Genomic DNA, 27,939 nt, shown 5'->3' with positions numbered 1-27,939 from the left:
TGCCCTATGAGACATTTAAGGTGTTAGAAACTGAGCCCCAAGACAAAAGAATGATTTTTTTAAAACCAGTATTATATTTCATTGGCTTTTAGCTTAGACTTTTTAATGATACTGTCATGGGCTTTTTCTGAACTCTTTCCACTCAATTTCCTGTTTGGAAATTGATCATATTGCCCCCAGAATTGATCTAAGGTATAAATGACATGATGTAAGACATTTAGGTCCTTAACCTGGCTCCTTGAAGATACTCAGCAATGTTGGCTCTGCATCCAGTTCCTCTGTTTGTCTCTGTACTTGGTAAATTAAAAGAAAGTGTAAAATTTGAAAAGATCAATCAATACAACACAAATAAAAATTGTATTCTCAAAACTGAATGTTAAACTGTGCCTTCTACACCTGTGCTAAAAGTTACATTTTATTTATAGTCATTTATGATTTCAGAGAAGTTTCCAGGGACAATGCAGCAAATAAGATTTTTTTCTGAAAGAAGACAGAGGTTATAAGAGAGTTAGGATTTGGGGTCAATTAGCAGCAGTGGTTGTCACTGTAAGATTTTGCTTCTGGGTCTGGCGCTGTGGTAAAACCACTGCTTAAGTGCCGGCATCCAATATGGGCACTGGTTCAAATTCCAGCTGCTCCATTTCCCATCTAGCTCTCAGCTGTAGTCTGGGAAAGTGGTGGAAGATGACTCAAGTCCTTGGGCCCCTACACTCGCATGGAAGAATTGGCAAAAGTTCTTGGCTCCTAGCTTTGGATCGGCTCCGCCCTAGTGGTTACAACAAATTTGGGAGTGAACCAGTAAATGAAAGACCTCTCTCTCTCTGTCTCTCTCATCTCTCTCTCTGTCTTTCACTTTCTGCCTCACCTTCTCTCCTAACTCTGACTTTCAAATAAATAAATAAATACATCTTTAAAAAAAGAGGAGAGAAAATTCACATATAAAAAGAAAAGATTTTGCTTCTGGAAAGGAAGGACACCAAATGATCCTTGAGATTTTGGGTTGGGAAGGACAGAAAGGAGGGACATAAACAAAAGCAAAGGCCCTCTGGTGGTGGGCACCCACCCCAGACTGCAGCCCTAGGGGAGGGCCAGCCTGTGTCTCTAGGGATGCTTAGGCCTGGACTTCATTTCCCAGAGTTCCCAGGAGCTCCAGCATATTCTGCGTTCCAAATGTCTGTGCGCATGCGCATGCTAGTGCCCGCCCATGGGCCTCTGAGTTGGGACCAGAGGGAGTTCATTCCCTGATCTGAGTCAACCCTGGAGGCTGTGCTGCGCCTTCTCCCACATTTACTGCATCTCCTGCTCTGCACGTGTGATCCCAGGCAGTTTCTGGGTGCTCACTCCGAGCCTGCCTCCTGCTGCTGCTTCCCTCTTCATCGTCTGCCTGTGGGTCCCACGTGCAGGGATCTCTGCCCCGCACTCCCCGTTTCACTCCCTGTGTGTGCAGAAGAAAGAGTACCTGCTCCCGGGACTTTCTGCAGCAGATTTGGGGTACAGGAAGGGTCGGGGACGCATGTGGGAGAAGGGTGGGTGCCAGGGTGGCTGGCGGCCCCCAGTGAGGCTCACTTGCTTCTCAGCGATCATGGCAGCTTTCCCCCGAGGTCAGGACTGGAATGCTCTAGGGATGCTGTGGCCTGGACTCCATTTCCCAGAGTCCCCAGGAGCTCCGAGGATTTCTGCATTCTGAATTCCTGTGCGCGTGCACGTGCTACTGTCCGCCAGGGCTATTCTGTCTCCCACCTCCGCTTCCCAGGCTCCCCGCGCCCAACTGTCCTTCATGTACTTTATTTAGTGGTTACAGGAGAGAGAGGGCAGCGTTCTGGGAACCTGCACATGCAGGCAGCTGAGAGCACCGGGAAGGAAGGCAGGGAGACTCTGCTCTCCACAGTTAAATAAGCCCGGTTCCCACTGCAAGTGGTCTCTGAATGTAGTCTGACCGGTCCACCTGCTGTTTCCTGGGCTGGTTCCTGCGGGGTGGGGCTGCATGGCCTTCAGCCGAGAGTCTGGGACAGCAGAGGGGTGGGAAGGAGGCTCTGACTAGGCTCTGCCCCACTGCTCTCATCCTGCACCTCATCTTCCTGGTGGGGTCCCTGTGGACACACCTGCCGGGTGTGGCCCTGAGTGTTCAGCTTTTTCCAGAGGGAGCAGTGTGAAGCGTGTACAGTAGCTTTGGGGATTGATCCCATTTCTGTATTTAATTAACAGATTTTTTACAATCTGGAATTTGAGGCTGTTACGGAAAGCTGGGATGGGAAAACTCCCTTCTTTCAAAGACATAAAGACAGTGGGGGGGTCCAAGGAGTTTATTAATGCCTCCAGGTTCAGCTGGAATGATTTCCTGAGAATTGAGCATCAAACTCAAGGTTCTTAGAATATTTGTAGGATCATCAGCATCATACCTCAGCTATTACAGCATTGGTGGGTGTAAATGCAGCCTACATGACTTAGGACCACGTTTCCAATGGTCGGTGGGTCCAGTATGTTTGTAAAAAAAGATGCCAGGGACAGATTTATGACTGGAGTTTACAGAAGCAGAACTTAGGGCATCTTCCCTCCCTAGACAAGATTTCAGTGGGCAGCTGTTTCACTCATTAATTGTGAGCATCCACTTTTCAAGGTTTGTGTTGGATGGGGTCCACTTTTCTTTCTTTGCCTCAGGTTGTGTCTGTATTTCTTCTACAAGGCCATGCAATCGTAGCTGATGATTTGTTTGGCTGCTTTTCTTTTTTTGTCTTCAGCTATTTCTTCTCCTGTTAGCAAGGCTGTCAACTGTTTTTACCTGCCACTGATCCCTTTGCAAAGTGAAAAGTGAACTAAAATTAATGCAAGTCTACTGTGTTGTCAATAACTGGAGCTATTTCTTTAAAGATTTATTTATTCATTTGAAAGAGTTGCACAGAGAGAGGAGAGGCAGAGAGAGAAAGAGAGAGAGATGTCTTCCATCTGATGCTTCACTCCCATTTGGCGGCAATGGCCAGAGGTATGCTGATCTGAGCCGGGAGCCAAGAGATTCTTCCAGGATGGAGCTATTTTTCTTTTAATTATTTATTTATTTGAAAGGCAGAGTTACAAAGTGGCAGAAGTAAAGATAGATGGCTCTAGCTGTGTTGATTCGAAGTCAGGAGCCAGGAGCTTTGTCCAGGTCTCCTACCCCTAGGTGCAGGGGATGAAGTATTTGGACTATCTTCTACTGTATTTCCAGGCCACAGTAGAGAGCTGGATGGGAACTGGAGCAGCCAGGATTCCAACCAGCGCCCATATGGTTTGCTGACTCTGTAGAGAGTAGCATTTGTAGAGAGTAGTCACTCTTGCCTCAGTGCTGCCCACTAACTGGAGTTGTTTTAATCTGAGTTTGCATAATGTGGAGAATTACAGCTTCATAAATACAGAAAAGTAACAGTTTTTCTCCACCCAGGTCTTTACAGTTACCGAATGATCCACTGATTATCTTACATTCCCCAGTGTTTAATTAAGAAGACCAAATACTTGTCTTATTTTCGGTTCTGTGTTTAAACCCATGACATTTTTGTCATGGGAGGATATTCTACATTTTCATAGAGACTGGTCTGTGGAAGCATCTATATAAGTTATTAATGTGAGAATGGTAAGAAAGAAGAGGGGAAGAAAAAAATGCACCTCTCCCCCCCACAGAGATGGCCACATAGTGTAGAAGGTGTGCCCTTGAAAACTTGCTGACTTTATGTGACAAACTGTGTTTGAGTACTTCACATGTTCTTATAGATAGTTGTTGTCACCAAGTTACTGCTTTATTTATTTATTTGAAAAATCAGAATTACACAGAGAGAGGAAGAACGGCAGAAAGAGTTAGAGATGTCTTCTATCTGCTGTTCACTTCTGCAATTGGCCGCAAAGGCTGGAGCTGTGCCGGTCTGAAGCCTGGAGCCAGGAGCTTCTTCCAAGTCTCCCATGTGGGTGCAGAGACCCAAGGACATGGGCCATCCTCCACTGCTTTCCCATGCCAAAGCAGTAAGCTGGATTGTAGGTGGAGCAGCTGAGTTTTAAACCAGTACCCATATGGGATGCTGGCACTACAGGCAGTGGGTTTACTGGCTACGCCACAGCACTGGCCCCCAAGTTACTAATTTATGAAACTCATTTAGAACAATGAGGGCATCTAGAAAGTAAAAATAGAAACTGAATTCCGATTTGAGGTATTAGGGTGACAGCATTTCTCCTCTTAACCCCAGTGTGTTTGAACTATTCTCCTGTGCACTTCCTATCACAGAGCTTGTGAATGGACAAGTAGTTTTGTATTTTTGCTGGGAAGAGCTGCTTCACACCTATGAAACAACAGTAAAACCTTTTTCTGAGCAAACATGCTGTGTACTTGTTAATAGGACTTGGAAGCAGCCAAGAATAGGATTCCTAGATTCATCTCCCTAACTGGCTGTCCTTGGCACATCAGTCCCTGCACTGCTGTCAGTTTTGGCAATGTACTCAAAATTTGTAAGAGACAAATATTTCATATAAAGTACATAATCTGGTAACATAGCAGTGATGGCTTTAAGGAAAGATGCCTTGTGAGGAAGCAGTCTGATGGTGTCCATTCATCTTCCCATTAATTACATTTATTGATGTCTACCACAGGTTGGGAGAAAGGAATCCTCTTTCTGAATTGCATTAATGCGGGAACACTCATCTACAGTTTATCAAAGGTTTTCTGTGTGAGAGAATTGCCAAAATACTACATTGTGTATGGTTTATTTTTATGATTTATTTTATTTACTTGAAAGGCATACGTACCGAGAGAGAAGTTTAGGCTGAGAGATCTTCCATCAATAGGTTCACTTCCCAAATGGCTGCAATGGCTGTGGCTAGGCTAGGCTGAAGCCAGGATTTAGGAGTTTCTTCCTAGTCTCCACTTGGGGACAGGGGCCTAAGCACTTGGGCCATCCTCTGCTCCTTTCCCAGGTGCATTAGGAGGGGGCTGAGTCAGAAGTGGAGCAGCAGATCTTCAACCAGTACTGTGTGGGATGCTGGCACTGCAGGCAGCAGCTTAACCCACTATGCCCACCCGAGGTTGTTTTTTTCACAGGGAATGAACATTTTTTTTCCCCTAACTCTCAAGATAAAGATTATAGTAGATAATGATGTTTGGTTATAATTTGAGTTTCATTAGCTTTTTCTTGAGTGTAGATTTTTGAAATTAGGAGTCCTACTATTCATCTTATGCTCTCCTTGCTTTGATAAATAAAGTTTCTCCTATCTTTCTTTTAAAATACTTTTAAAAATATGTTTTAAAAAAGGCTTACTTTGTGAATTTGAAAGGCAGAAGTGGAGAGAGAGAAGAAAGAAAGAAAGAAAGAAAGAAAGAAAGAAAGAAAGAAAGAAAGAAAGAAAGAAAAGAAAAGAAGAAAGCAAGGAAAGCAAGGAAAGAAAGAAGGAAAGAGGAAAGAAAGAAGGAAAGAGGAAAGGAAAGGAAGAAGGAAGAAGAAGGAAGGAAGGAAGGAAGGAAGGAAAGAGAGAGAGAGAGAGAGAGAGAGAGGGGGAGGGAGGGAGGGAGGGAGGGAGGGAGGGAGGGAGGGATCTGTTTTAAACTTCCCCCAATGGTTGCAGAACTTCCCACAGTGGTTGCAGTGGCCAGACAGGACCAGATTGAAGCCAAAAGCCTGGAACTCTTGGACTTCCATGTGAGTGGCAGGAACCTGACTTTTGGCCCATCTTCTGCTTCCTTTCCCTGGCATATTAATAGGGGACTGGTTTGAAATGAAACAGCTGGGACTGGAACTGGTGCTCATGGGATGCTGGCATTGTTGGTTATAAATCATGTAAGGCTGATCAGAAATTTCAAGTTGAAAGACCATATTAATTTATTGTTCTTTTAAAGATTTTTTTTTCCACAGGCAGAGTGTACAGTGAGAGAGAGACAGACAGAGAGAAAGGTCTTGCTTTTCCATTGGTTCACCCCCCAATGGCTGCTGCAGCTGGCATGCTGTGGCCAGTGCACCGTGCTGATCTGAAGCCAGGAGCCAGGAGCTTCTGGGTCTCCCACATGGGTACAGGAGCCCAAGGACTTGGGCCACTTTTCAGTGATATCCCAGGCCACAGCAGAGAGCTGGATCATAGAGGAGCTGAGCCAGGACTAGTACCAGTGCCCATAAAGGATGCTGGCACTCCAGGCCAGGGCGTTAACTTGCTGCACCACAGCACCTACCCCGATTTATTGATTTTTGAGCTGTGTATTTGATTAATCACTGCTAACCAATGAAGATAGTGCTGGAGGATATTTGTTCCCATTTTTATGCTGTTAAGTATGGAAGTGTTTTCCTAATTTCATTTTCAAATAGCTCATTGTTAGTATAATGGGATGTTTTTGATTTTTAAAATGTTATTGAAACAATTTTTGATTTTAATGTGTACTAGTCATTCATTATTATAGGGTATACTGCACTATTTGATTAGATGAAAGTGATTATGCTAAACAACTACCGTTTCTGTTTCTTCTTCATGATTTGAGGCTACCAGCCCCTCTTCAGTTCTTTACAAAGGACCTAATATGGTATATTATCATCATCTAATGATTTTGTGGAACACCAGCAGTTACTTGTGAATCACCGTAGTTTGGTATCTGTCATCCAATCCTCGTCTGTCCCTAGCCTCTACCCTTCTCTGACAAGAACAATTCTCTGTTCAGATGCATTGGTTTTTTTTTCACTTCCATACGTGATAAGGTACATGTGACATTTGTGTTTCTGTTTCTGGCTTATTTCAGTTAATGTAACAATATTTATTCTTTTTGTGTCTAAATAATGATCCCTTGTACATTTTTTTATTCATGGACAGCTAGGTTGGTTCCAAATCATGGCTGCAGTGAACTGTGTTATACTGACAATGGGAAAATTGTTGTCTCTTTGATATGCTCTTTTCATTTCCTTATAATTTCCTTCTAATAAAATTTTCTTCTAATATATAGCGAAGAGCAAAATAATTCTGTCAAATGGTAGATTTATTTTTCTTTTTTGAGGAATGATCATTCTTTTCTCCATAACAGCTATACTAATTCATGTTTTCACCCTCCGTGTGTGAGGATTTTCTTTTCCAATATCATCTCTAGGATTTGTCCTTTTTTGTCTTTTTGGAATAAGATGATAGGATATTGGGTTTTTGTTTTTTAATCAGTTTATTTGTCTATTAAAGATTTATTTATTTGAAAGGTGGAGTTACAGAAGGAAAGACACCATCTGCTGGCTCATACCCCAAAGATTTGCAACAATTGTGGCTGGGGCAGGCTGAAGTCAGGAGCTTCATTTAGGTCCCCCACATGAGAGGCAGGGGCCAAGTCCTTGGTCCATCTTCTGCTTTCCCAGGTGCATTAGCAGGGAGCTGAATTGGAAATGGATTAGCTCGAATTCAAACTGCAACTCACATGGAATGGTGGCATCACAGGTGGCAGTTTAACCCATTTTGCTGCAATGCTAGCCCCTGTGTGAATTTAATTCCTCAAAAAGTGGTCAGTAGTTTTGCATCCATCTCACTTCCTTTCCTTTCTGTTATTATTCAACTTATTGGAGTCTTATTTTTGTCCCCACTATTCCTCTCAAATTGGTCTTCCCAAGGTCATTAGTGATATCTGTGTTGGTTACATGCAATGTATGCTTTAAATACCTCATTTACTGAGTGCACATCATTCACGTAGCACTTCACTGAAGTTCTACTATGCACCAAATCCTCTTCTAAGCACAGAATACAGGCCACTTCTCTCTTAGGAGTTAATATGACAATATGCTAACAGGAAAATGTAAAATATAGTTTCCTTAAGAATAAGTTGCATTATGAAAGTGAAGCAGAGGGGCCGGCACTGTGATGTAGTGGGTAAAATTGCTGCCTACAGTACTGGCATCCCACATGGGTGCTGGTTCGAGTCCTGGCTGTTCAACTCTCTGCTATGGGCTGGGAAAGCAGTGGAAGATGGCCCAAGTGCTTGGGTCCCTGCACCCATATGGAGGACCTGGAGGAAGCTCCTGGATTCCAGTATTGGATCTGTGCAGCCCTAGCTGTTGCAGCCATTTGGGGAGTGACCCAGCAGATAGAAGACCTCCCTCCCTATTTCTCTCTGCATAACTCCAACTTTCAAATAAATAAATCTTTAAAAAATATAACATGAAGTGGAGTAAAGAGATTGAGAACAAAGTGGTTTGGAAGGCAGCACACATTTCTTAGCTCCCTCCTCAAACACTGCACTCCCACCATTCATCACCTCTCATCTCCTTGGCTTTTCTCTATCATTTCAATTACTCTGTTTCAGTTCATTTGCCATTTCTTCTGCCTAAAATTAGATGTGGATATTGCTCAGGTGTTTACCATTGCAGTGCTTGTCCTCATACTTTACAAATATGTGTAGTGCCTGGGTAAACTCATCTACTCCTCATGACTTAATACTTATTATTATGTTAAAGAAATTTACATTTATGCTGAACACAGAACTCATATGCAACTATGACCATCACAGGTTCCTCAAAAGCAATATGAGAAAAATTAAAAGTAAAATTTGCATTCCCTTTGTTAAAGCTTATCTCAGTTCCAAAGTACAGTTAATGGATTACAATGGCTTTCCCCCTCCCATAATTTTTTTTTGACAGGGTGGACAGTGAGAGAGAGACAGACAGAGAGAAAGGTCTTGCTTTTTCGTTGGTTCACCCCTCAATGGCTTCTGCGGCTGGTGCACCACTCTGATCCAATGCCAGGAGCCAGGTGCTTCCCCTGGTCTCCCATGTGGGTGCAGGGCTCAAGCACTTGGGCCATCCTCCACTGCACTCCTGGGCCATAGCAGAGAGCTGGCCTGGAAGAGGGGCAACTGGGACAGAATCAGGTGCCCCAACCGGGACTAGAACCCAGTGTGCCGGTGCCGCAAGGTGGAGGATTAGCCTATTGAGCCACGGCACCGGCCGCAGTTATCTTTCATTATTCACTTTTTTTCATTATTCACTGCCCTGCAACTTGATTCATTCTTGTTTTTTTCTGGGTCCTGTGGAATGGTAGTAGGTTGCTTCTGGGATATCCTTTTTTGTGTTAGTAGATACTTGGTCATCTAAAATCATAGTTTTTAGTTTCTATATTTCTCTGCTAATCATGAGGACCTTCCAGATGACTGCAGAAAACACTGGCAGAAATGAGGATGTATTAATTTGCTAACAAAATACCACAGAGAATATGATTTAAATTGTGGAATTTTACATCTGAGAGTTGCAGAGGTTGAAAATATCAGATCAAGGTCCTAATAGGCTTGATTTTTCCAGAAGCCTTTCTCCTGATGTTATATATATCATTTGACCTGCTTAAAAGCACTTTCTTCAGATAGAGTCACATTGGTGGTTAGCACTTCAATGTTTGAGTTTTAGGGAGGCACATTTCAATCCATAACAGCAAAAGGGGCCCTGTGGTCTGCCTGATAGACAGCCAACTCTGGGGAGGACAGAAATTTTGAAATGAGTGTAGGATTTCTTACAGTATTACTTTCAGTACTAACTCCATCAAAAGTTGTGCATTCATGTACACACAAACAAAAATACCTATATACATTAACACATTCTACAGTGGAAGTGCCTGATGGTTGTGTACAGGTAACATCAATATAATGCTTCATAAGATGGCATATTAGCAGGCATTAAAAAGAAGAGAATTAGAATAACAAAATCTGCAGTTACTTATATATATATATATATATATATGATAGTCAATATTTATAATTGCTAAAAGATGAATACTGATGTGTGGAAAATAAAAGCTAAACCTTACCTTACAATATTGTAGCCTAGTCTACATAAAAGACATCTTCCTAAAACCTGTCACTGGCCCACACTGTGTCATAGTAGAATTAAGCCTCTACCTGCAGCACCAGGATTCCATGTGGGCACCAGTTTGAGTCCCTGCTTCTGCACTTCCAATCCAGCTCTTTGCTAATGGCCTAGGAAAGCAGTGGAATATAGTATGAATGCTTGGGCCCCTGCACCCACACGGGTGACCTGGAGGAAGCTGCTGACTCCTGGCTTCTGACACCTGGCTTCAGATTGGCCCAGCTCCAGCCATTTTGGCCACTGGGGGGTGATCCTGTGGGTAGAAGACCTCTCTCTCTTTCTCTTCATCTCTATATCTGTAACTCTGCCTCACAATAAATATTTTTATATTCTTTGCACATTTTAAATTTCTGATACTCTAAACTAGCACAGGACTACATTATACATTGGAAAGATACATTCAAAAATTATAAATCTAGTGTATTGTAACCAATTTTTAACAAATACTTCTGATTTTCTCAGCATTATGTACTAAATTAATGACATAATGAGTCATTGTAAGTTTTTCAGCTCTTTGAAAGGCAGTGCTATAAAGTGACAGAGGGAGAGATTGATCTTCCTTCTGATTTGTTCACTCCTCAAATGGCTGCAATGACTGTGGCTAGGCCAGACTGATGTCAGGAGCTAGGGTCTTCTTCCAGGTCTCTCACATGGGAGCAGGAGCTCAAATAATTTGAGTCATCCTGTGCTGCTTTCCCAGACACATTTGCAGGGAACTGGATCAGTTTGGAGCATTAATGTCTATGATACTCTCCTTGCAGTTAGAAGAATTAGAATGCATCTCGATTATGGGTGGGCCAAGTACAGCAGCTTCCAATTGTCCAAGGTGTGGACTAGATGGGTTCTAAGAAAGTTTGTTAAAATACTTATTAATAATAACTCTCAGTTTAAGCTTTTCTTACCAAATTTTCATGTTTCCTGATGTTAATATCTATGGGAAAATTGGGTCTCTGGATTGCAATGGATGAAAGCATCCAGACTAACAGTAATAAGGTCAACAGGCAGCAGTATGGTGTCCTCTGAACTTAAATAGCTTTTCTTGTTTGTTAGAGGGTGACCTACTGTGTTACCCTGAGACACTCACATAGACGGTAGATACTGGAGCTGAAGTAGAGTATGCCACATTTTGGTCCATCCTACATATATTTTTTAAGGTTTTATTTATTTGACAGCTACCATTCAGACAGTGAGAGGAAGAGAAAGAGAGAAAGGTCTTCCATACACTGGTTCACTCCCCTAATGAATGCAACAGCTGGAGATGGGCAGATCCTAGACCAGGAGCCAGGAGCTTCCAGGTCTCCCAGATAGGTGCAGGGGCCCAAGGCCATCTTCTCCTGCTTTCCCAGGCTATTGCAGAGGGCTGGCTGGGAAGAGGACCAGTGGGGACTAGAACTAGTGCACATATGGGATGCTGGCACTGCAGGTGGAGGATTACACCACTGCACCACAGTGCCGGCCCCAGTCCATCCTTTATTAAGGAGACCTCAGTAACCATGCTCAAGTTTTACTGTCCTATATTCATGGCCAAAGTCCTAGCAGACAACATGGTTTGGAGAATTGTAAGCACAAGGTGTGTAGACTTCATTTCTCATACAGCACAGTTAATAACAAGGTTCCAAGAGGGGAAATTACTTGCATCATAGTCCTTGAGAACTAATGATCATCACAGGTGATCTAAAGAATTTAGAAGGTTTGTGAGCCCCTAGAATGAAAAAGTCACTGAGAGCACAAGGACAGTGCCTGGAGTTTATTTTGATGTATTTTAGCCCCTTTCATTGGAGGGAGGCCCATATAAGCTGGCCTGATTTGTAGCATCAGTGACAATTAATTTTGTAAATGAGATATGCATTGTACTAAAACCCAAGTAGGATGATTAGGCTTGTATGTGCTTGAGAAGTGTGTCAAATTGTCTCATTCAGGGAGCTTGTCATCTATGTGTTGCATGCTTGTGTTCCTGATAAGTGGTGGTTGTGGTTAATTTCTTTGCAAAAATTCTGTTTGATGGCAAAGTCAATGAGGAGTCCATGTATATCTCAGATGTCTTTTCAAGGGGAAGGCAAACTGAGACTGAGAGGCTTTTGGAAAAACTTTGAACAAAACACATTTGCCACACTTGTAATAGTTAAGACACATCATTTATCTATTGAGATGCATCAGATATGTTAACATTACATATAAGGTACATTAGACATGGTGGGTGGCATACAGCAGTATGAGTTTGGTAATCTATTATGAGGTGATATATTTTTTTACTGGATGTAGCAGGTAAAAGTGGGTTACCTAATGAGGTACACCTGGAATAATCACCTTTTTGTTAAATAAATCTGAGGTAATAAATGTCAGTGTAAGAAGACATTGAGTTTTCTTTTATTGAGCCATCTTGGTTATTTTAATCTGCGATCTGTGAATTCTCATTTTCTCTAGCCAAGTTGCAACTTAAAAACTTAATTTTATTCCTCATCATGTTGGACTAACTCTGCTATGTCTGGGATTTTTTAGTACATCTGACAATTGGAAATTTAGACAATACTATAGTTAAAATGAGATGTACCAAGTAAAGTATTTATTTTTCTTCTGATACATATTTTGGAATTCTTCTAAAATTCCTTGTTAAATTTAGTTGAATCCCTGGTTAAGATTATTGGAGCCACTCTACTGAGTACACCTATGAAACTTTGCTAATAAATGCATATAGAACCTGAGAAAGTTGATGTATATCTTATGCTGTAGAGACATCAGATGGAACATCTTTTTTATCCTTTTTCATTATAAAATTTAAAAACAAATTTTAGGTTTTCAATAGGATCAAATTATGTACTTTTCAGAAATGTATACATGCAGACAACATAATTTATGTATTTTACATTTACCTTATTCAGATTTTTAAAAAGATTTACTGAGATTGCTGCTGTGATATAGCAGGTCAAGCCCAGCTCTGGCCATTGTGGCCAGTTGGGAGTGAACCAGTGGGTGGAAGGTGTCTCTGTCTCTGCTTCTCCCTATCTATAACTCTTCCTCTCAGATAAATAAATAAATCCTGTAAATATTTAAAAACAAAAAATAAAGAAGACTGACCTCCTTCTATTTGCAGAATCAAGTCATTGGAAGTTAATTACCAGCTCAGAGATGATACAGAAATTTGAGCAGCACAATTCATACATTACATATAGAAAAAATTGGGGGCCAGCACCATGGCTCACTTGGTTAATCCTCCACTTGCGGTGCCAGCATCCCATATGTTTGCCGGGTTCTAGTTCCAGTTGCTCCTCTTCCAGTGCAGCTCTCCGCTGTGGCCTGGAAGGCAGTGGAGGTCGGCCCAAGTGCTTGGGCCCCTGCACCCACATGGGAGACCAGAAGGAAGCACCTGGCTCTTGGCTTTGGATCGGCATAGCTCTGGCCATAGCAGCCATTTAGGGGGTGAACCAATGGAAGGAAGACCTTTCTCTCTGTCTCTGTCTAACTGTATCTGTCAAAAAAAATGTTTAAAAATAATTGACCAACAGCTGTGGGCCAAGAGTCAGTGCCTGATGACACTACCACTCAAATCCTCAAGAACTTGATCATAATTTCATGTCCCTTCTAATTTATACAGGAAAAGGAGTAAAAGCAGGAGGTCCACACACCTGTATATCTGTCTCTCTTCCTAATTCATGGGGGAAACCACAAATTACGTGCAGATCTCAAAAAATAGTGTTTTGTTAAATACTAACTAAATGGAGAGTTGAGGGTTGTGGGTGGGAGGGAAGTTATTGGGGGGGGGAGCCATTGTAATCCATAAGCTGTACTTTGGAAATTTATATTCATTAAATAAATTTTAAAAAAAAATAGATTAATTTCAGGAATTTTTGGTTAAAGAGTTACCAAGAAGTGCAATTCCAAGTATTCATGAACGTTTTAGAAGGCACTCACCCTGATTTCCAGCCATATTAATCCACTAAATGTATTCAAATAAGTTTCCTCACTGTGAAATATGATGTATTTATGGGCAAAAAATTGTCGTAGTAGGTAAGATCAAGCATCATTTAATGTATTAAAAATGGGTTGTTCAGGAACATTAGTATCTTTGAATATTTTAAGTTAAAAAGAGTCCTAGAAGTCTTTTCCTGAGTATCTGTAAGAATATATGATAATTGCGGGGGGGGGGGGAATAGTGCTTTGGTGCAGTAAGTTAAAGCCCTAGCCCGCAGCACTGACATCCCATATGTGACCGATTTGAGTCATAGCTGCTCCACTTTTGATTCAGCTCTCTGCTATGGCCTGGGAAATCAGTAGAAGTTGACTCAAGTCCTTGGGCCCCTGCAGCTGCAAGGGAGACCCAGAATAAGCTCCTGGCTCCTGGCTTTTGCTTAACTCAGCTCTGTTTGTTGCAGCCATTTGGGGAATAAACTAGCAGATGGAAGATGTCTCTCTTGCTCTACCTCTCTCTGTAACTCTGTCTTTCAAATAGATAAAATTATAAAAAAAAAAAAAACAAGAAAAATGTGAGGTTTTTAGAACCATATTTGAATTATGATAAATTTATATACAATTCCCAAGAATTCTTTCCACATTTGAATTTCTCCACTTATACTATGTTTCTTTCAGTTGTAAATATGTCAAGCATTAATGAGGAATTGATTATTATGTGGGTATCTCTTGTGGTTAGACAAGTTCTGATGTATCCCCTCCATGTCCAAGGAGGCTAATTCTCCAGCCGATATATGGATCATCTTCATTGCTTCCTAATGGAGGCATGCATTCGTATCTGGGAATCTAGCCTCATCTGCCCATGATGGCAGCAGGTCAGGACCGTGGGAAATCTCCTCTGGCCTCTTTCTCAGCATGTGCCATTCCAACCACTCCCACCATCTTCACAGAATTCCTGACTCTGGGGCTTTCCTCATATTGCTCAAGAACTGTGTGGTTGGTTTCTGTGTCTGTGGATGTTAGTGTGAGGTTGAAAGGAACCTTGGAGAGCAGGACAGGTGTCTGTCTCTTGGTGGCATAGGTGACAGTCATAGATCTGAGGTGTTAAGTTATGTCATTTAGGTGCACCCTGTAGATATTGGCTGGCCTAGGAAGGGACACCAATGCCACATCCTCAGTTCTGGACCTGGAGAAAGGGTGAATAAGGTTGAGATTTTAAAGTAGGTTAATCCTCCGTGTGGGGTGCCGGCATCCCATATGGACACCATTTCTAGTCCCGGCTGCTGTTCTTTGTATCCAGCTCTCTGCTGTGGCCTGGCAAAGCAGCAGAAGATGGCCCAGGTGCTTGGGCTCCTGCACCTGGGTGGGAGCCCAGGAAGAAGCACCTGACTACTGGCTTCAGATCAGCACAGCTCCATGCATTGTGTCCATTTTGAGAGTGAACCAATGGAAGGAAGACATTTCTCTCTGCCTCTCTCTCTCACTGTCTGTAATTCTACCTGTCAAATAAATAAATAAAATTCTTAAAATAAGAAAGAAAGTCTGTTTCATCCAAGATGGCAATGTGATGGAGCTGGGTGTTCAGGCCATTTGAGATGAAACCTGTATGGGTGACTGTCGATTGTAGCTCTGTCACTGTTTAGCTGTCTGTAAGATGAGTGCATTAACACTGCTACTGAAATGTCCCTGCATTTCCTGAGATATCTTTGTGAGGTGTGTGCAGGCTGATTTACACTATGTGGCAGTTGCATTTTTGGGGTTTCATGGTGTATCTTCTACTAAAATGTCTGTTTTCCTGCATTGTGTAGCCTGCCTTGCACTACTCTTTCCAGGTTACGGAACTTTATACAAGACCAGTTTGCAAAAATGTGGAAGTTTGGATACTCTGTGATGATCCCATTTGCAGAGAGAGAGAGAGACCTGGGAGACCAGGAGGAAGCACCTGGCTCCTGACTTCAGATCAGCGCAGTGCACTGGCCGCAGTGGCCATTGGAGGGTGAACCAATGGCAAAGGAAGACCTTTCTCTCTGTCTCTCTCTCTCTCTCTCACTGTCCACCCTGCCTGTACAATTAAATAAATAAATAAAAAAAGTTTGAGTAGAATAATTATAGAAAAAGCAAAAACTGCTTCCTATTCTTTCTTGAATCTCCTCCCTTATTAAAAATATTTATGAGATTGATATAAAAAGAAGTTGTTGGAGTGAGAGAAAGCTAGAGAGCTCCCAAGCACTTATTCACTGCCTAAATAATCATATCAAGCAGGAATGGGGCACAACTGAAGCCAAGAGTCAGGAATGGAATCTAGGCCTCCCTCTTGGTTGGCACCACCATTGTTTCCCAGTTATGCATTAGCAGGGAGCTGGAAACTGGATCTGGCACTGAAATCTAACTTTGGAAATTTGATGCTGAGATGGGGTATCTGAGCTGGCTTCATAAACACTAAGATAAATGCCTAATGTCTCTTTTAAAATATTTTTTTCCTCTGCCATAATTGCATTGACTGTGCATGGTGTTTTCCTGGAAATTCTTCTCTGTTCAATCTCTTCATAGCTTCCCTGATGGTTTCTTGTCTTTTTCCCTGAATACTTCTACATTCTTCTGAACATTGCTCATTCCAGAGTGAATGTTGTCCCCCTTTCAACCTACTGTGCAATTGCCCTTGACATATTCTGGCCTTTGTGAACAGAAATTCCTGTTTCCCTCCAGCTTGGGCATTTTTCCCAGCCTTTATACCGTATGTTTGACCCCCTGTTGAATGCTTCTGTGTGGCTGTCCAAATGCTCAACAAATCTCAAATGAAATGGCATCCTTCCTTCTTCTGCATATGCATGCAGAAGTTGTACAACTGCCATTTTTTGTTATGTGACACAGTAGACATGTTGACCGGGAGTGTTCTATCACAGATGATGATAGCATTTGAAGACCTGGCTGTGTACTTTACCTGGGAGGAATGGCAGAACATGAACCAAGCTCAGAAAATCCTGTACAGGGATGTGATGCTGGAGACCTACAGTAGCCTGTTCTCCTTGGGTGAGTGACACTCATCACATGCCCAGTGGTAATGTTTTCCCACTATTTGACAAATAAGTGAGCACTATTTATAAACTTTATAAATGAGGGACAGGAATAGAATGTGAGTCCATGAAGAATCTAATTATATACCATCTGAGAAGGAATTCAAATTGGAAAATTGGCTGCATAGCTCCTGGACCACTGTTCACCTTTAACTAACCCAAGATAGTGATTTCACAAAGTGTTACATTATTTCCATTACTAGGGCACTGCATGACCAAACCTGACTTGATCTTGAAGTTGGAGCAAGGAGCAGAGCCCTGGATGGGGGAAGAATGCCTACATCATAGCCTTCCAGGTCAGTGTGTACATAATGGGAAGAGAGGCCAAAGTAGAATCATTACAGCAGATGTTGAGTGGTGCTCTTTCTATTAATTTTTTCCAAGTCTTCAGACACAGTTATTCTACAGTATCTATGGAGATCAGTATCTCTGGTAAAGGCAAAGGAAATGAAGTTTCATGTGTAAATCAGCAACTGATCAAAATCTCCAGAATTGCATATTATCACAGAGGAGTGTTTATGTAAAAAATGAAAGGAGGTCACTAGGGATGACAACTTCACAATGAGATAGAAATAAATTTTCAAGAAATTGAGCAGATTCTGGTCTGCAGAAACAAATTCTTTAAATTGCTTGTGAATGTATACCGAAGGTGGTATGTTGGGACTTTCTGTAACTGTTGTAGTTCTCAGAGGCTGAGGATATCAGGTTGCCTTAGAAATATGGGGAAACTGTAATAGAGTGCAGATAAAACAGTTTTTCATTAGAAAAATCCCACAAATGCTGTTTCCCTGGGGAGATAGAACATGAGACGACCACAGATGCAAATCTTGTCCCTTAAATGTGATCCTGCTTGGAATACAGACACATTAAACTCTTCTCCACCTGCAAGAAAATGATCCAGTAAAAGTTTCCCATATTGATGTTTGAAATATCCAAGAAGTACAAAACAGACATTTTTATAAAAATGAACTGGAATGAATAGGACAAGGAAAAATTGATTTCTTGGCAATAGGTGATTATTTTTACCAAACATATGTCCTATCTTTAAAATCTTATATAGTTGTTTCACCTTTGTGAAAGGCAGAAAGTCAGTGAGAGGAGAAACAGTGAGCAAGAGATTTCTTATAAGCTACCTCCTGAGATACCTGCAGCAGTTAGGTCTGACTGATTTGAAGCCAAAATCCTGGCATTCCAACTATTCCAATCTGATGTATCACAGGGTCCCAAGCACAAGAGCCATTATCTCCTGCCCCCTGGTATACATTAGTAGAGAGCTGTATTTGAAGCAGAGTAGCCTGGGCTTAACTTGGCACTGTTTTTGGATGCAGACATTCCAAGCAGTGACTTGTATTCATTTTGTTAATTCTATCCCTCTTAAATACAAGTTACTTCATTCCTTTTACATGAGTATGCCAGGAGAAACAATTATATTTGATTTATTGACAGCACTGTTTTTTTTTCTCACTTCAGTTGCCATGAAAAGGGATGACCTGATTAGGAAAATCCCGGAATGTCAGGACAAAAATCTGAATCAGAATGTTATGAAAAACAATAAGACATCAACTCCCAAGATAATTGAAGTAAGAAAAACTCTTCATTTAAGTTCAAACCATATTCCAAAACTGAGTATCAAAAAGAGAATCTATTCAGAAATGAAACCTGAAGAATACAATATATGTCACAATGTGCATCCCCACTGTGGGGCTGATCAACTAGAAACTGAAGAAAAATTTGATGCTACTAAGGTACTTGGGAATGCTCTCCAGATCTGTGAGGCTCTTAATCAACAACACAAAATTCAGACTGTGCAACAGGCATTTGAACCAATTGGAAAAGGGAACGTCTTCAAAAGGAAAAATATATTTTGTAAATATGAGAGGCATTTTATGGTAGAAAGTAATAAGTCAACTGCCACTATTGGCAAGACAACTCAAATGGAACAAGATTTCCATAAAAATTCTAACCTCAGTATGCATCAACAAAGTCCCAGAAGAGAGAAAGTTTATGAATATACTAGTTCTTTGGAACCTGTCATTGACCAATCACCTCTTAAAATAAATCATAGACCACATATAGGGAAGAAACCCTATGCATGTAAGCCTTGTGGAAAATCATTCAGTTATAAATTCTGCCGTGCAATTCATTACGGTACTCACATAGTGGAAAACTCTCATGTGTTTAATGAACATGGAGAAGCCACTTACCAGAAGTCACATCTCATAAATCATCAGAGAATTCACACAGGAGAGAAACCTTATGAATGTAATGACTGTGGAAAAACCTTTGGCCGGAAGTCATACCTCATAAATCACCAGAGAATTCACACAGGAGAGAAACCTTATGAATGCAATGACTGTGGTAAAGGCTTTGTCCGGAATCCAAACCTCATAAATCACCAGAGAATTCACACAGGAGAGAAACCTTATGAATGCAATGACTGTGGTAAAGCCTTTGTCCGGAAGCTGAACCTCATAACTCATCAGAGAATTCACACAGGAGAGAAACCTTATGAATGCAGTGACTGTGGAAAAGCCTTTCGATATAAATCAACCCTCACAAATCATCAGAGAATTCACACAGGGGGGAAACCTTATGAATGTCATGACTGTGGAAAATCCTTTATGTGGAAGTCAGATCTCATCCTACATCAGAGAATTCACATAGGGGAAAAACCTTATGAATGCAATGACTGTGGTAAAGCCTTTGGCCACAAGCCAAACCTCATAACTCATCAGAAAATTCACACAGCAGAGAAACCTTATGAATGCAATGAGTGTGGCAAAGCCTTCATGTGGAAGACAGATCTCATACTACATCAGAGAATTCACAGAGGAAATAAATCTTATGAGTGCCATGACTGTGGAAAAGCATTTGGCCAGAAGTCACACCACATAAATCACCAGAGAATTCACACAGGAGAGAAACCTTATGAATGCAGTGACTGTGGAAAATCCTTTAGCCAGAAGTCAATCCTCACAAATCATCAGAGAATTCACACAGGGGAGAAACCGTATGAATGTAATGACTGTCGAAAAGCCTTTAGCCAGAAGTCAAACCTCATAAGTCATCAGAGAATTCACACAGGGGAGAAACCTTATGAATGTAGTGACTGTGGAAAAGCCTTTAGCCAGCAGTCACACCTCATAAGTCATCAGAGAATTCACGCAGGGGAGAAACCTTATGAATGTAGTGACTGTGGAAAAGCCTTTAGCCAGCAGTCACACCTCATAAGTCATCAGAGAATTCACACAGGGGAGTAACCTTATGAATGTAATGACTGTGGAAAAGCCTTTTTGTGGAAGACAGATCTCATACTACTTCAGAGAATTCACAGATGGAATAAACCTTATGAAAGCAATGACTGTGGTAAAGCCTTTGTCCGGAAGCCAAACCTCATAACTCATCAGAAAATTCACACAGGAGAGAAACCTTATGAATGCAGAGTGTGGAAAAGCCTTTGGCTAGAAGGCATACCTCATAAATCATCAGAGAATTCACATGGGGGGAAAACCTTATGAATGCAATGACTGTGGAAAAGCCTTTCTGAAGAAGTCAGCTCTCATCCTACATCAGAGAAGTAACACAGGGGAGAAACCCTATGAATGCAATGACTGTGGGAAACCATTTGGTCACAAATCAAGCCTCATAAGTCATCAGAGAACTCATACAGTGTAGAAAGATTATGAATGTAATGACTGGGAAAGCCTTTCTGAGGAAGTCAGCTCTAGCACCCACATCAGAGAATTCACACAGGGGAAAAACCTGATGAATGTAAAGACTGGAAAAGTCTTTACCCATAAGTCAAACCTCAAAAGGCATCAGAAAAGTCACACAGGGGATAAACCTTCTGAATGCAATGACTTGGAAAAGCCTTTGGCCAAAAGTCAAGCCTTGTAAATAATTAGAGAAGCCATACAGGAGAAACCTTATGAATGTAATGATTGTGGAAAAGTTTTCTTTGCAAATTTCTATGCAATTCAGAACTCAGTGAACATCAAAGAAGTCACAAGAGAGAAACTTTATGATGGCAATGACTGTGCAGAAACCTCTGTTAATATGACAAACATCACAAAGCATCAGAGAATTCACATGGGGAGAAATGTCATGGATAATGATGGTAGAAAGCCTTTTGTTATAATTTTCAACTAATAAAACATCACAGAATTAACACAGGGAATTTTCCACACAATTGCCTTTTTGTGCAAGTTCCTTTTCATTAAATAACAGAATCCATCAAGGGAGAACAATAAGATTATAATAAGTGTGGATATGCCTTTGGTGCCAATTATACATCATCAAGCATAACAGAATTCACTTGGGAAAAAATCTTATGAATGTAATGACTCAAAGTCTTTTAGCATAACTTAGCCCACATTGCACATCATCAAATTCATACAGGGAAAAAAAACCTTTGAAAGTATTCTTGTGGAAAAGCCTTTACTTAGAAGTCATACCCTATAAGAATCAGAGAATTCACATGGGGGAGAAATCTTATGAATGTAATGAGTGTTGGAAAGCTCTGCCAGAATCTCAGCTTACAACATCAGAATTCACAAAGTGGAGATCTTATGAATGAAATAAATGTGGGAAAGCTTTTTGTCATAGGTCATACCTCATAATCCATCATCTAACTTGAACGGGGAGAGACTTTGAGAATATAATAAGGGGTTGGCTCTGTGGCTCATTTGGTTAATCATCCCCCTGTGGCACTGGCATTTCATATGGGCACCAGGTTCTAGTACTGTCACTCCTTCCAGTCCAGGTCTCTGCTGTGGCCCGGGAAGGCAGTGAAGGATGGCTCAAGTCCTTGGGCCCCTGCACCAGCATGGGAGACCAGGAGGAAGCACCTGGCTCCTGGCTTTGGATCAACATAGTTTCAGCTGTAGCAGCCATTTGGGGGAGAACCAATGTAAGAAAGATGTTTTTCTCTGTCACTCTCTCTAACTCTATCTGTCATAGAAAGAAAGAGTTAGAGAGGTAGAAAGGGAGAGAGAGAGAGAGAGAGAGAGAGAGAGAGAGAGAGAATGAATGAATGAATATATTGAATGTGGAAGAGTTTCCCTTCAAATAATTTAAGTATTAGGACAAAATTTTCTGCTGGAAATCACATCTTATCCAACAGGGACTCATGTAACGGAGAAAGCTTATAAATATTAATAGTGTTAAAAAAGTGTTTGTCACAAATTTAGCATACATCAGAGAATTCAGATGGGGGTTTCTTTTTTTAAACTTTTATTTAATAAATATACATTTCCAAAGTACAACTTTTGGATTATAGTGGCTTTTGCCCCACATAACCTCACTCCCACCTTCAACAATCGAACCTCCCACTCCCTCTCCCATCCCATTCACATCAAGATTCATTTTCAATTATCTTTATATACAGATAAATTTAGTATATACTAAGTAATATTTCAACAGTTTGCACCCACAGAGAAACACAAAGTATAAAGTACTGTTTGAGTACTAGTTATGCCATTAATTCACGTAGTACAACACATTAAGGAAAGAGATCTTACATGGGGAGTAAGTGCACAGTGACTCCTGTTGATTTAACAGTTGACACTCATAAATAGATTTCAGTAATCAACCGAGGATCTTGTCATGAGCTACCATGGCTATGGAAGCCTCTTGAGTTCACCAACTCTGATCTTTTTTAGACAAGGCCATAGTCAAATTGTAGGTCCTCTCCTCCCTTCAGAGAAAGGTACCTCCTTCTTTGATGGCTCATACTTTCTGCTGGGATCTCACAGAGATCTTTCATTTAGGTCACTTTTTTTTTTTTGACACAGTGTCTTGGCTTTCCATGCCTGAAATACTCTCATGGACTTTTTAACCAGATCTGAATGCCTTAAGGGCTGATTCAGAGGCCAGAGTGCTGTTTAGCAGGACATCTACCATTCTCTGAGTCTGCTGTGTATCCTACTTCCCATGTTTTATGGTTCCCTCCTTTTTAATTCTATCAGTATTAGCAGACCCTATTGTTTATATGATGCCTTTGACTCTTAGACCTATCATTATGATCAATTATAAACTAAAAGTGATCATTTTGACTAGTGAGATGGCATTGGTACATGCCACCTTGATGGGATTGAATTTGAATCCCCTGGCATGTTTCTAACTATACCATTAGGGGTAAGGCCAGTTGAGCATGTGCCAATCTGTACCTCTCCTCTCTTATTCCCACTCATATTTAACAGGGATCACTCTTCTGTTAAACTTAAACACCTAAGAATAATTGTGTGTTAAATAAGGAGTTCAACTAATGGTATCCAGTACAACAAAAAAATACCAAAAGTAATAAAGTAGTAAGATGTCCTAGAAAGTCAGGACAAGTGGTGATCAAGTCATTGTTTCTCATAGTGTCCATTTCACTTCAACAGGTTTCCTTTTAGGTGCTCAGTTGTCACCGATAAGGGAGAACATATGATATTTGTCCCTTTGGGATTGGCTTATTTCACTCAGCATGATGTTTTCCAGATTCCTCCATTTTGTTGCAAATGACTGGATTTCACTGTTTTTGACTGTTGTATAGTATTCTATAGAGTACCTGTCCCATAATTTCTTTATCCAGTCTACTGTTGATGGGCATTTGGGTTGGTTCCAGGTCTTAGCTATTGTGAATTGAGATGCAATAAATATTAAGGTGTAGATAGTTTTTTTGTTTGCCAATTTAATTTCTTTGGATAAGTTCCAAGGAGTGGGATGGCTGGGTTGAATGGTAGGGTTATCTTCAGGTTTCTGAGGAATCTCCAGACTGACTTCCATAGTGGCTTGACCAGTTTGCATTCCCACCAACAGTGGGTTAGTGCCCCTCTTTCCCCACATCCTCACCAGCATCTGTTGTTGGTAGATTTCTGAATGTGAACCATTCTAACTGGGGTGAGGTGAAACCTCATTGTGATTTGATTTGCATTTCCCTTATTGCTAGTGATCCTGAATAATTCTTGATGTGCCTGTTAGGCATTTGGATTTCCTCTTTTGAAAAATGTCTATTGAGGTCCTTGGCCCATCTCTTAAGTGGGTTGTTTGTTTTGTTGTTGTGAAGTTTCTTGATCTCTTATTTTTTCTTCTTCTTCTTTTTTTTTTTTTTTTTTTAGACAGGCAGAGTTAGATAGAGAAAGAGAAAGTTCTTCCTTCCATTGGTTCACCTCCCAAGTGGTCACTATAGCTGGCGCACTGTGCCGATCCAAAACCAGGAGCCAGGTGCTTCCTCCTGGTCTCCCATGCTGGTGCAGGGCCCAAGGAATTGGGCCATCCTCCACTGCCTTCCCAGGCTACAGCAGAGAGCTGGACTGGAAGAGGAGCAACCGGGACTGGAACCCCGAGTGTTGGCACCACAGGTGGAGGATTAGCCTAGTGAGCCATGGTGCCGGCCAATCTCTTTGTAGATTCTGGTTATTAAACATTTATTGGTTGCATAGTTTGCAAATATTTTTTTCCCATTCTGTTGGTTCCTATTCACTTTCCTACTTGACTCTTTTGCAATACAGAAACTTCTCAATTTGATGTAATCCCAATTGTTAATTTTGGCTTTGACTGACTGTGTCTTTGGGTTTTTTTTCCAAGAAGTTTTGCCTTTGCCCATATTTTGTAGCATTTCTCCAATCTTCCCTAATAATTTGATAGTGTTGGGTTGTAGATTTAGATCTTTAATCCATGTTGACTGAATTTTTGTGTAAAGTATCAGGTAGGGATCTTGCTTCATGCTTCCACATGTGGCAATCCATTTTTCCCCGAACCATTTGTTGAATAGACTCTCCTTGCTCCAGGAATTGGTTTTAACTCCTTGATCAATTAAAAGTTGGTTGTAGATGTTTGGATTGATTTCTGGTGTTTCTATTCTGTTCCATTGGTCTATCCATTTGTTTCTGTACCAGTACCATGCTGTTTTGATTATAGTGCCCTGTAGTATATCCTGAAATCTGGTATTGTGATGCCTCCGGCTTTGTTTTTGTTGTACAAGATTGCTTTAGCTATTCGAGGTCTCTTGTGTCTCCATATGAATTTCAGCATCATTTTTTTACAGATCTGAGAAGAATTTCATTGATATTTTGATTGGAATTGCATTGAATCTATAAATTGCTTTTGGGAGAATGGACATTTTGATGATATTGATTCTTCCAATCCATGAGCATGGAAGATTTTTCCATTTTTTGGTATCCTCTTCTATTTCTTTAAGGTTTTGTAATTCTCATCATAGAGATCTTTGACATCCTTGGTCAAGTTTATTCCCAGGTATTTGTTTTTGTAGCTATTGTGAATGGGATTGATCTTAGCAGTTCTTTCTCAGCTGTGGTATTGCCTGTGTACATAAATGTTGTTGATTTTTGTGCATTGATTTTATACCCTGCTACTTTGCCAAACCCTTCTATGAGTTCCATTAGTCTAGTAGAGTTCTTTGGATCCCCTAAATAAAGAATCATATCATCTGTGAAGAGGGATAGTTGACTTCTTCCTTCCCAATTTTTATCCCTTTAATTTCTTCTTGCCCAGTGGGTTTGGCTATAACTTCCAGTACTATATTGAATAGCAATGGTGAAAGTGGGCATCCCTGTCTAGTGTAATGAATGTGGAAGACATTTTCTGGGAATTCAGGCTTGTATGAATATAGAATTCACAAAAGGTCATATTTTTTGAATGCTGTAAGTATGAGCATTCCATTAGCCAGAAATTAGACATCAACAGACTTCAGAGAATTCATAAAGAGAAAAATCAATGTGATGAATGTGAAAAAAATCCTTCTGGGATAAGTCAGTCTTCTATTCACATGAAGAGGCTCAGAAGTGAGAAAACTTGCAAAGAAAGAAAAGTTTTGTGTGACCAGTCACCTCTAGATGGTAAACTGATAACTCACACAAAGGAATAAGCGTATGAATGTAATGGAATTGGGAGTACCTTTACTGTAAAGCAAATTTCCAGAAAACAAGATTACATTTACAGAAAAGTCTCTGAAACTGTGAAGTGTCTGTAGGAATTGTTTTTTTGGAATCATACCTCAGTAAGTGTGATGAATTGCCATGAAGACTGGTTAACCATTCTTGAGAGATTCTTTCTCTTATACTACCTTCATTTTTTAGTTTCCCATTATTATGAATGGAACCAGACAAATGAACTGTGTTTTCATGTGTAAAGTTTGCTGACAAATATTCAACACTTGCAGCAGTTGATATAACAGTTATTTCAACAGTTTTTTTGAAATGCCATCTTAATCAATTATAAATTTATTTGTTGTACATTAGTTTTGATGTCTGTCCATGATTTTTGCCCAACATTATTGTAGTACAAACGAGTGATGTTGATATAGGGTAAGTTAGATAGTTTAAGTTCATGATCTGGAAGCCACACTTTACACACTCCATGCTCCTATATCCATCTACCTGTCAATCAGATGACCCCTTCTGCAGGAAATATTTCTCCTTACCCAGAACATGGAGGTGGTACCCTGTGCTTTCTAATCACCTATAAATTTGGGTAAAGAGGAGGTGGGATCTTCTCCTGGAGCAACAGCCTGCAGGGCATGAAAATCACCTTCATCTTCTCTGGCCCACTCTCCAAAGAAAGTCCTCATGTGCCTCTGTATTTTCTTCACTCAGAACTCAATTTCCACAATATTGCTAAGCTCTCACCTAAATATGTGTTTTTATCATGGAAACTATGAATATTATGTTTGAAAAATTTTACATGTGTGCTTATGTTGAAGACTGAAATGAGTTAGTGTGGGTTTACCATGTAACCCTGGCTATAATCACAAGTGCCAATAAAGTCACTCATGTCACTCAGCTCCATCACTTCCTAATTCATGACCCTGGACTGCCTCTCTGAGCCTGTTGGATCTCCCCTCCTGCTCAGTGAGGCCTCAAATTAACTAGTTACACACTGCTGAGAGATGGAATCATCACAAAAATGTGGAGATAGCATGGACCATAACTGGAAACAATCCTTGGTCCAATGTAGGCTTTGTTCCTAGTCTGCCCCATGAGATCTAGCCACTACCTCCACACCCACTGTCTGCATCACTCATGGAGAAGCAGGGTTCTTCATGGGGACACAAAACATGATACCTTATCATATTCCTAAGACACACCATTGACAGTTCGTATTCTACAACTCGTGGATCACATCCGTTTCAAAATTCTGACCTACATACTCCTTTACTTTTTTTCCCACTAGGTTATATGAATCTACCTCCAGTACCTACACTCCCTCAGACTATTATCAGTGGAGGAGATCACCACAACACATCCTCTTATTCAGTTTATATGGGAGAACTCATGTCAATGCGAGGTAAAAGTTGCTGCCTTTCTCAAACACTGATCTTGCTGGAGGCTTTGTTTTGGCTGTACCCTGGTAAGGTTAATTGCAATCAGAGGTTTCTCTTTTTTTCTGCAAGACTCCTATATGTTAGCATTAATAGGGTATGATTCCTGTTATAGGGTTGGAGCTCCCATTACCCACCACTATCGTCTCAGACAGGATGTGGCCAAAGACTGCTCAGTGGCTTTTTAGAGATTTTTTTGTTTTGTTTTACTGTTCAATAATACATGTCAGCAATTCCCACAAGAGATTGCTTTTGCAGACAGCTAAGCTATGTGCTTGAGATGGTTATCTACATATGCTTAGGTGTCTCAAGGAATAACCCTATTACTGCAATTTCCTGATTTTATGATGTAAAAACAAAGTAGAGCTGGGAATCAGGGTTCACTTGGGACAGGATTCCAGTCAAGTTTGCACATGTAATAAGTTCTGTGTCTTTTTTCCCGAATATTTCATGTGTGACTTCATTTTATTTGGTCTCTTTTCTGTAACATCTGGTTTCCTGACCAGGAAGTTGAATGAGCTGGCCCATTGTGCCATTTGTACAGGGGACAAATAGATCAGAGGTGACCACTGCGGGACAGATGACTAGACACCATTTCCAATACTTTTGGAGAGAATCCTCCCTATGCAAAAGCTTGCTGTCACCCTGACCACTGCTGCTCATTCAGACTCACAGAGACTTGGGGCATTTGGACCTGGAAACACCAAATGAGATAAGAATCACCTGTCACCAGAGTCTAAGACATGCCTGACCCTATGGGTGGATGGCAGACTCTCCAAGAAATATTTATTTTAGGTTTCAAGATGGGACTCACCTTTAGAGG

At 40.9% G+C, this 27,939-nt stretch overlaps 1 protein-coding gene and 1 pseudogene across 1 annotated transcript; both read left to right on the top strand.

Annotated features, from left to right (window-relative positions):
- LOC138847838 (protein LYRIC pseudogene) overlaps positions 1–27,939 on the top strand; it is a 408,551-nt pseudogene that overhangs the window by 75,072 nt on the left and 305,540 nt on the right.
- Positions 16,945–21,613, top strand: LOC100340969 (zinc finger protein 84-like). Its single transcript, XM_070067651.1, has 2 exons — positions 16,945–17,091; positions 18,266–21,613. The coding sequence occupies exons 1-2, from the start codon at positions 17,007–17,009 to the stop codon at positions 20,053–20,055; spliced, it is 1,875 nt and encodes a 624-aa protein (XP_069923752.1). The 5' UTR covers positions 16,945–17,006; the 3' UTR covers positions 20,056–21,613.

The sequence above is a fragment of the Oryctolagus cuniculus genome (genome assembly GCF_964237555.1).
Source record: "Oryctolagus cuniculus chromosome 17 unlocalized genomic scaffold, mOryCun1.1 SUPER_17_unloc_1, whole genome shotgun sequence".
Classification (NCBI taxonomy): Eukaryota; Metazoa; Chordata; class Mammalia; order Lagomorpha; family Leporidae; genus Oryctolagus; species Oryctolagus cuniculus.
The sequence above is the reverse complement of the archived record's forward strand: the minus strand, read 5'-3'. Positions and strand labels throughout refer to the sequence as shown.